The 10,513-nt window shown below is 43.3% G+C and overlaps 1 protein-coding gene across 1 annotated transcript in view; it reads left to right on the top strand.

Moving 5' to 3' along the window:
- Nucleotides 1-3,813: 3,813 nt before the first annotated feature.
- LOC128694221 (uncharacterized) overlaps nt 3,814-10,513 on the top strand; it is a 77,013-nt gene continuing 70,313 nt past the window's right edge. Inside the window, exon 1 of the mRNA XM_070093523.1 lies at nt 3,814-3,964. Within this exon, the coding sequence (XP_069949624.1) occupies nt 3,930-3,964 (35 nt within the window). The 5' untranslated portion in view covers nt 3,814-3,929. The remainder of the gene's footprint in view (nt 3,965-10,513) is intronic.

Raw genomic sequence — 10,513 nt, 5'->3', positions numbered from 1 at the left:
CTTCATATCTGCGTTTTGTTAGTTTTTCGTTCCTGTCGTAGAGCCATTTTGAAATCTTTTGAAAGCAGGTTTTGATAATAAACTAAGTTTGAGCGGACTTTTGCTGTCTTTTTCTAAGTCTGCAATTAGAGCGTTTCAGTGTGGGGATCGCATCCAGGAGCAACAGCGTACTTGATACTACCATGGTGCATGGAATAGATGACCAGAGTTGCATATAGCGACGGGGTGTGAGGGTTATATGTATAGAAGGTGAGGGGTTCATTTGGTCTAAATATTGTTTCCTCTTCCATTTCTTCAGGTCTTCGAGTATCTTGAGGATGGATGACAGTCTCATGCTGATCCTAGTATCGTCTGCGAAGGATGACACGGTGCTGTGGTTCACATCTTTGTCTATGTCTGATATGAGGATGAAGAACAGGATGGGGGCGAGTACTGTGCCTTGCAGGACAGAGCTTTTCACTGTGACAACCTCAAACTTAATTCTGTTTACCACTATTCTTTGTGTGCGATTGGTGAGAAAGTTGAAGATCCATCTGCCCACTTTGCCGGTTATTCCTTTATCACACATTTTGTGCGCTATTACACCATGATCGCACTTGTCAAAGGCTTTTACAAAATCTATGTATACTACATCTGCATTGTGTTTGTTTTCCAGTGCATCCAAGACCATATCATAGTGATCCAGTAGTTGTGAGAGACAGGAGTGACCTGCCCTGAACCCATGTTGCCCTGGATTGTGCAATTGTTGAGAATCCAAGTGATCTGCAATCATGCTTCCGAGAACTCTTTCAAAGTGGGACTGATTACCTCATCTTTTGTATATGGTTCCACTGTCTTCTAATTATGTCCTAGAATCTGTACTGATAAAGCCACTGGATGGCAAAACGTCTGCAATACAGATAACCAGATGTTACACATAGTTTTTGATATTGTTATGTTTCTTACCAGGTCCTCATTATTTGTGAAAATAAGGTCAAGTTTGTTCTCCAGTCTTGTTGGCTCCAGTAACTGCTGACTTAGGCTGTGTTTACTGCAGAAACACGCCGGTGTGAAGCTTAGGTCTATGACGCCAGTGTGAAGCTTAGGTCTATGACGCTGGTGTGAAGCTTAGGTCTATGACACCAGTGTGAAGCTTAGGTCTATGACGCCGGTGTGAAGCTTAGGTCTATAACACCAGTGTGAAGCTTAGGTCTATGACACCAGTGTGAAGCTTAGATCTATGACACCAGTGTGAAGCTTAGGTCTATAACACCAGTGTGAAGCTTAGGTCTATGACACCGGTGTGAAGCTTAGGTCTATGACACCGGTGTGAAGCCTAGGTCTATGGCACCAGTGTGAAACTTAGGTCTATGACACCAGTGTGAAGCTTAGATCTATGACACCAGTGTGAAGCTTAGGTCTATGACACCGGTGTGAAACTTAGGTCTATGACACCGGTGTGAAGCTTAGATCTATGACACCAGTGTGAAGCTTAGGTCTATGACACCGGTGTGAAGCTTAGGTCTATGACACCAGTGTGAAGCTTAGATCTATGACACCAGTGTGAAGCTTAGGTCTATAACACCAGTATGAAGCTTAGGTCTATGACACGGGTGTGAAGCTTAGGTATATGACACGGGTGTGAAGCCTAGGTCTATGACACCAGTGTGAAGCTTAGGTCTATAACACCAGTATGAAGCTTAGGTCTATGACACGGGTGTGAAGCTTAGGTATATGACACGGGTGTGAAGCCTAGGTCTATGACACCAGTGTGAAGCTTAGGTCTATAACACCAGTATGAAGCTTAGGTATATGACACCAGTGTGAAGCCTAGGTCTATAACACCAATGTGAAGCCTAGGTCTATAACACCAGTGTGAAGCCTAGGTCTATAACACCAGTGTGAAGCCTAGGTCTATGACGTTACAGTGTGAAGCCTAGGGCTATGACACCAGTGTGAAGCCTAGGTCTATGACGTTACAGTGTGAAGCCTAGGTCTATGACACCAGTGTGAAGCCTAGGTCTATGACGTTACAGTGTGAAGCCTAGGTCTATGACACCAGTGTGAAGCCTAGGTCTATGAAGTTACAATGTGAAGCCTAGGTCTATGACGTTATAGTGTGAAGCCTAGATCTATGACACCAGTGTGAAGCCTAGGTCTATAACGTTACAATGTGAAGCCTAGGTCTATGACGTTACAATGTGAAGCCTAGGTCTATGACATCAGTGTGAAGCCTAGGTCTATGACACCAGTGTGAAGCCTAGATCTATGACGTTACAGTGTGAAGCCTAGGTCTATGACGTTACAATGTGAAGCCTAGGTCTATGACACCAGTGTGAAACCTAGATCTATGACGTTACAGTGTGAAGCCTAGGTCTATGACGTTACAATGTGAAGCCTAGATCTATGACACCAGTGTGAAGCCTAGGTCTATGACGTTACAGTGTGAAGCGTAGGTCTATGACGTTACAGTGTGAAGCCTAGGTCTATGATGTTACAATGTGAAGCCTAGGTCTATGGCACCAGTGTGAAGCCTAGATCTATGACGTTACAATGTGAAGCCTAGGTCTATGACGTTTACAGTGTGAAGCCTAGGTCTATAGCGTTACAGTGTGAAGCCTAAGTCTATGACGTTACAATGTGAAGCCTAGGTCTATGACGTTACAATGTGAAGCCTAGGTCTATGACGTTTACAGTGTGAAGCCTAGGTCTATGACGTTACAATGTGAAGCCTAGGTCTATGACGTTACAATGTGAAGCCTAGGTCTATGACGTTACAATGTGAAGCCTAGGTCTATGACGTTACAGTGTGGCCCGGTGGCCTGGTGGCTAAAGCTCCCGCTTCACACACGGAGGGCCCGGGTTCGATTCCCGGCGGGTGGAAACATTTCGACACGTTTCCTTACACCTGTTGTCCTGTTCACCTAGCAGCAAATATATTAGTCGACTGGTGTGGGTCGCATCCTGGGGGACAAGATTAAGGACCCCCAATGGAAATAAGTTAGACAGTCCTCGATGACGCACTGACTTTCTTGGGTTATCCTGGGTGGCTAATCCTCCGGGGTTAAAAATCCGAACGAAATCTTATCTTATCTTATCTCTTAAGCCTAGGTCTATGACGTTACAGTGTGAAGCCTAGGTCTATAACGTTACAGTGTGAAGCCTAGGTCTATGACGTTACAGTGTGAAGCCCAGGTCTATGACGTTGCAGTGTGAAGCCCAGGTCTATGACGTTACAGTGTGAAACCTAGGCCTCTGACGTCAGAGTGAAGTCTTAGGCCTATGACGTCAGGAGAGTGTGCGTGGGTACGCTGGTGAAGGATGCCAGAGGCGTCATTTATCAAGGCCACACCGGCATTATATAAGTGTATATAAGTGATGCCATGGTACAATGTGGTGGTGGGTGTGATGAAGACATCACTCACCACCACCACACTACATCATAACTCATAGATAAGATTTACAAGTTTGTTAAATGGCGTTATTATTGTTGTGTAAGAGTTACTAAATGTCGCCACCCACTGGCCTGTGTAATTATGTGGCTTTAATGGAGCCAAATGAACTCAATTAATCATTTTCTGGAGGCTTTCATTAGTGTATATATGTATTTTGTTGGTGAAAGGCTTGTTATACTGGCATATTAATGGCATATAAGCCATTACCTCCACAATTGCCTCACACGGGAAGCATCTCAAGTATAAGATTTATCCACTAAACTGAAGCTTATAATTAACCTCCCAATCCCCGAATTATTACGGATCAGCCTGGAAAAAATACCCTAATGGGGTGTGTGTATAGAGATTAAGAATAGGGTTGAGAGGGGTGAGAGGGAGAGAGGAGAGGGTTATAGAGAGGTTCCCTCCATAACGCTGCTACTGATTGTGGATAATGTTGACCAAGACCAGACTGCCCGTGTGCTCATATTTTTGAATTTACAACTGAATGGATCAATGGATTACACTGTTTACTCCGGCAGAGGGCGAAGGTGAGTGAGGTTGAGGGGTGAGGTGAGGTGAGGGAGGGGTGAGAAGAGGGGGGGAGAGAGAGAGAGACTTGGCCTCCTCCTCCTCCTGCGACCTGTCATTACCTCGCTTATTTTGGCCAGAAGTCGGGGGTGCTGGGCCACTTTAGGGCCATGTCTGTATGCTGTGGGGAGGGTGAGAGGGGTGGGTGGAGGTAGGGTGGGGGTGGGGTGATGGGGTGGGGAGAGGTTAGGGAGGACAAGAGGTCAGGACCTCCAGCATGCACCACTGGCCTCTTGTGGCCATGCTGGGGCCAGGAGGTCCACACTAGGGCCATGCAGGGGCCCCTAAGGCTAAGAAGTCCACTACAGGGCCATGCAGGCAACACAGTACCAAGAGGTCCACCCCAGGGACCAGGAGGTCCACCCCAGGGACCAGGAGGTCCACCCCAGGGACCAGGAGGTCCACCCCAGGGACCAGGAGGTCCACCCCAGGGACCAGGAGGTCCACCCCAGGGACCAGGAGGTCCACCCCAGGGACCAGGAGGTCCACCCCAGGGACCAGGAGGTCCACCCCAGGGACCAGGAGGTCCACCCCAGGGACCAGGAGGTCCACCCCAGGGACCAGGAGGTCCACCCCAGGGACCAGGAGGTCCACCCCAGGGACCAGGAGGTCCACCCCAGGGACCAGGAGGTCCACCCCAGGGACCAGGAGGGAAATTTGTGAAGTTGATTCCTATGGTTTAAATTATTCTTTCCATTAAGCTGTGGCAGTTGATACAGCAGGCGAGACAGTTGTGATCAACACGCCTCATCACCAACTCAGCTTGTGACCTTCGAGGGCCACATGCACATTCGTTGTAAAATTGTAAGTTATAAATAATAACTCAAAAGCATGTCTTCCTTTTGTAAATAGAAAATATTAAGATAAATTAATATTTTTTTTTTAACCCATAAACTGTCCCAACGTAGATCTACGTCCACGTGCGGGGGGCTCCGAACGTAGATCTACGTCCACGTGCGGGGGCTCCAAACGTAGATCTATGTCCACGTGCGGGGGGCTCTGAACGTTGATCTACTTTTTTTTCTTTTTACATGCTTTCAAATGGGAAAATCAAGGTCGGAGCGCTATACACGTGAATGTAGATCTACGTTTGGACAGTTTAAGGGTTAACACATTGGCCGTTTTCCACCGAGGCAGGGTAACCCAAAAAAAGAAAGAAAAAACTCATCCTCATTCAACACTTTAACCATCACTCATACATAATCATTGTCTTTGCAGAGGCGCTCAGATACGGCAGTTTGGATGTCACTCCAAACAGCCAGTATCCCAAACCCTTCCTTTAAAGTGCAGCCATTGTACCTCCCACCTCCAGGACTCAAGTCCAGCTGACCAGTTTCCTTGAATCCCTTCACAAAATATTACCCTGCTCACACTCCAACATCTTGTCAGGTCCCAAAAACCATTTGTCTCCATTCACTACTATTATCTGTTCAAAATTAAGTTAATGAATAATAAATCAATCTATTTAATAAATCATATATTCAATAAGTTCACTCTATGGAAGCATTGATGTACACCTGTTGCGGAAAATAAATATGCTAAATAAAAATTAATTAATTCTGTCTAAAAAGCAACTTCTTAGTCTGGTATTTTTTCCATATTTTATGAATCATACAAAATGTTGATGAGAATGATGGAAGCTTTCAGTGGGAAGAATAACAACACTGATGTTCTTTAACCTAACTGTTGAAGTCCAGTTTTGCTTCTATTGTTGCAGTGTTGAGTACAGTGCTAAGGTGGTCATGGGTTATCACAGATCTAAGCTTTGCCTTGTTCAGTTTCATTGTTGAAAATTTCTGCTGGCATATGTATGTTGACCGAAATAATACAGTTGTTGTTTGAGCATAAACCTTTAAGTGTCAAGGACTTGAAGTGCTTATAAAGCAGTGGATCATGTTGCAGGTAAATAAGCTCGCATTGAAAGTCAACTGAGGCTTTATTGACATCAACTTAGAAAGAAGAGCTATATCACACTCAGTCATTTTCAAATCCTGGAATCGACAAGTAAATTTTTGGTGTAAATTTGCCAGATTAAATGACCATGCATACATCCTCTCCCATCCCCTGAGCCAGAAGAAAACAAAGAAACCAAAAGAGAGATAGAGAAAAGAAAGAGAATTCCTAGGCTACCTGGTAGGCACCTGCAGCTATGAACACTGGAACACAAGTGGCACTAACATGCATTCACCTGGCATTAACAGGACGACTCCAAAGAAATGTATCTGTCCTGAAATCAAGCTAAAAATTTAACTAATTTAAAAGGTTATATTGAATGCATCCAGCATTGCTAGGTCTTGCTTCTGTGACTCTTTAAACACCTGCTGCTGATTAGGACATAAAAAATGAATTCTTTCCTTAATTGGAGACATTATAAATTTTCCTAAATTGCTAACAAGTGTCAAGCCAAATTGAACTCCTTGACAAACTGTATATGGCTTGTGGGCTGTATTTTGCCCACTCTGGTGCTGCAGCCTAGTGGATAAAGCTGGATTGTGGGTTCGAGGTGTGTATATCCCATATTGAAAAACTATAAGCATGTTTGCAGATGATGCAAAAATCCTGTGAAAATAGATATTAGTATAAGAGTAAATCCCTACAGTAAGACCAGGATAAATTAAGTAACTGAAGCAACATGTATGATGGAATTTAATGTTAACACATGACATGTTATGGCAATGAAAAAAACAAAACCCAGTTACATTTGGAATATAATTGTGATAAAATATTGAAAGTATGAGAGGGAGAAGGAAGGAATGAATGTATCTACTCACTGAACAGAGATTTAAAACCCATGGCAAGCAGATAGTATACATATATGGCAAGCCTGTAGTATGCACAGCATTTTGGACAGACTTAAGCTTTGACTAAAATTTGAGTACAGCCTCTCCTCTCCTAGCGATGTGCTTATTTAGCAGTGACTCGGACTTCTAACCGGTTCTCCGACCAGTATGCATACCTAAATAATGTATGTGTATTAGAGCTGATTTCCTCTATTCTCTATTGCAATATACAGTACACTACCATATAAACGTTTAAAAATATACTAAAAATGTTATAAATGGTGTAAAGGTGACATTAACCCTTTGACTGTTTCAGGCCCCTCTCTGAAACTGTCATTCTATGTCGCCAAATATTCGAAAAAAAAAAACAAATTATTTTTTCTTATGAAAATGTTAGGAATATTTTTCTGAGTGTTTTAAGCCTAAAAAAAATTTTTTGCCATCAATACTTACCGAGATATAGAGCCGCAAAGTTTGCAGAAAGTGACGTGCGTACGGCAACAGCGGCGACTGCCGCCCACCCGGCATTCTTTTATTTACTCTAATTCAAAGGTTTCTTGCATTTTTCAATATTTTTCTGTTCCAGGTAACTTATGTGGCCTGTGAGACCAATGTAAGGTGCATTCTTCAAATATACACTCATTGTTTACAACACAATAACAGAACAAACTTTATCACTATTAGTTTGTGTATACACTTTGTTTACACAAACAAACAATACAAAACAATGTTTATTACTATTGTTCCATAATATATATACATATGTACAGTCACTGAACACGTTCCTAGAACTGCTGCAGCTTGTGGAACTCTTTGAAACATGGGTATATGCAGAGTGGCACTTGACACTCCTTACACATAAAACGAGTGTCTCTGCGTGTTTGTGGGCGTTTTGTGGTATGCATACATATATCACAACACCTCTTCTGAGCATTTTTCTTGGCAGTAGTAGGAGGCAGTTGCATGGGGTAGTGATTACCAGGCCTGAAACGAGATGACGTGTTAGTAATTTCGTGGGCGCTGGTCTATTGCAGGTGTTGCTCCTTGGTACTTTGCAATTATTTGTCTGATTACTGACAAGCAAAATTCACCATATTTTGGTGTTTTGTTGGTCTTCAACTTGTATATGTTATAAGCATTCAGCATAGAAATATCAACAAGATGGAAAAAAAGTTTTATGTACCACTTATAACTCTTGCGTACACAGTCTGCAAACCCAATCTGCATGTCACATTTGCCCACTAAGCGCATATTGAGGTTGTAGTCCATGACAGCTGCAGGCTTTAGAATGGGTTCATTGGTCTCTCTGTTGTGCCTGCCACTGTGTACCATTTCGTTTCGGTGAACTGATGTCAATAATGTGACATCACGTTTGTCATGCCACCGAAATGCCATGATGTCATTGGCAGCAAAGGCTTGCACCTCACCTCTGCGAGTGCCAGCGTCAAACCTTGGCATATGTTTACGATTACGACGCACTGTGCCACACACGTCTGTCAAGTTCACTCGCAAGAAATCACTGAGTAAGGGGCTTGTGTACCAGTTATCAGTAAATAACATATGCCCCTTACCAAGATATGGTTCCATCATTGTTCGAACCACATCACCAGAGATACCCAATAACTTCATGGTATCTCTCAAAATATTACTGCCAGTGTACACAGTGATATCCAAAACTAGACCACTTCTGCAATCACACAGTACAAATAGCTTTATACCAAAGCGTTTCCTCTTGCTTGGTATATATTGCTTGAATGAGAGTCTTCCTTTGAATAAAATCAAGGACTCATCAATAACAAGCTTCCTGAAGGGATAAAAATACATGCAGCACTTTTGTTTCAGGTACATAATCACATTTCTTATCTTATATAACCTGTCACTTCTGTCAGGCCTGGTTTTGTCTGAAAAGTGTAACATGCGTAACAGTATCAGGAAACGATTGACACCTATAATGTCACTAAAACCTGGAGTTGAAATCAGGTGTTTAGTTGCCCAGTATGTGGTGACAGTGTGCTTATACACATGTGGCATAAGCATTATTGTGGCAAAAAACAGATACATCTCTGCCACAGTTGTCTCCTTCCACTTGTGTAGCCGTGATTTTGGTGAGAGAATTGTATTTGCCATGGTGTAATCACAGTACATGTGTTTGTTTCCCTGACAATGATGTCCATCAGGGGTACATCGAAGAATAACTCAAAGCAGTCCAGTTCACTGGCATTGTTCCCAAGTGGACATGATGGCTTTATTCCACTTTGTGTTTCATCAAAGTCATGGGGACTGGGAACAAACTCGTCACCGTCCTGCCAATCCCAGATGCGGTCTGCTGGTGGGGTCTGGATATTGTACCGTGGTTGTGGTTGTGCAGGTTGTGGTTGTGCAGGTTATGGGAGTGCAATATCGTCATCTTCACTATCAGGTCGTGGTGTAGGGCCATGGGATGTGCTCCCAGAGTTTCTCCTTCCCCTTGGAACAACATATGAAACACTACCAGACATATGCTACGTCGTACATACTGCCACTTCACTGGGGAATATTCACCCTCACTGTCACTAGAACTGCTTTCAATGACCTTGAAATCACTGTCACTATCACATTCACTGCTATCATCTGGGTGTTGTACACGACCAAATAGTTTCCTCTTTCGTCCTGGTACAGGCGAACGTGAACGTGAACAAGCCGGCCCAGCACCAGAGGTGGAAGGTTGTGGGTCATCTGGGTTTTCATCACTAATTACGTTATCCTGGGCACTTTTTCCGGTAACACTCACTTCAAAACCCTGGAATTCACTGTCACTGACATTTTCATCGCTGTTAGAGCTATCACTTGGGAACAAAAGACCTCCAATCCGCCGAGGAGTGAGGAACTTCTTACCGAGAGGCATGGTGAAAATGGACTAACAAGATGGCGTTCCCACAATGCACCGCTGGGTCCCAGATTTTTTCACAGGGTGCACACCGACCACTGAGACCCATTCTCTCTCATGTAGGCCTACCAGGCCTTTCCCGCTTGATTTGAAGCCGCTAGAATTTGTGCGTATAAATACGTCAGAAACATTGGCTCGTAAGACGTATTTATACGTCGTAAACAGTCAAAGGGTTAAAACAATATTAAAGATGGTTGACAAACCCACTACCATTATAATACAGTGGGCCCCCGGTATTCGATATTAATCCGTTCCTGAGAGCTCATCGAATACCGAAAATATCGAAAGCGAATCAATTTTCCCCATAAGAAATAATGGAAATCAAATTAATCCGTGCAAGACACCCAAAAATATGAAAAAAAAAATTTTACCATATGAAATATTAAGTTTAATGCAATAGAATAATTACAATAACAATAGAATAATTGACACTTACCTTTAATGAAGATCTGGTGATGATTGATGGGATGGTAGGAGGGGAGAGTGTCAAAGCTGTTACTGTTTAGAAGGGGAATCCTCTTCCATTAGGACTTGAGGTAGTAAGTCCTTTTCTGGGGTTACTTCCCTTCTTCTTTTAATGCCACTAGGACCAGCTTGAGAGTCACTGGACCTCTGTCGCCGTTCCTTTAAGATTTGTCTAAAATGGGCCATAACATTGTCATTGTAATAGTCACCAGCACGCCTTGCAATAGCTGTGTTAGGGTGATTTTCATCCATAAAGGTTTGCAGTTCAACCCACTTTGCACACATTTCCTTAATTTTTGGAAGTACGCACAATGGATTCCACAAATGGCATAGGCTTC

The sequence above is a fragment of the Cherax quadricarinatus genome, chromosome 43 (genome assembly GCF_038502225.1).
Source record: "Cherax quadricarinatus isolate ZL_2023a chromosome 43, ASM3850222v1, whole genome shotgun sequence".
In the NCBI taxonomy this organism is placed as follows: Eukaryota; Metazoa; Arthropoda; class Malacostraca; order Decapoda; family Parastacidae; genus Cherax; species Cherax quadricarinatus.
The sequence above is the reverse complement of the archived record's forward strand: the minus strand, read 5'-3'. Positions and strand labels throughout refer to the sequence as shown.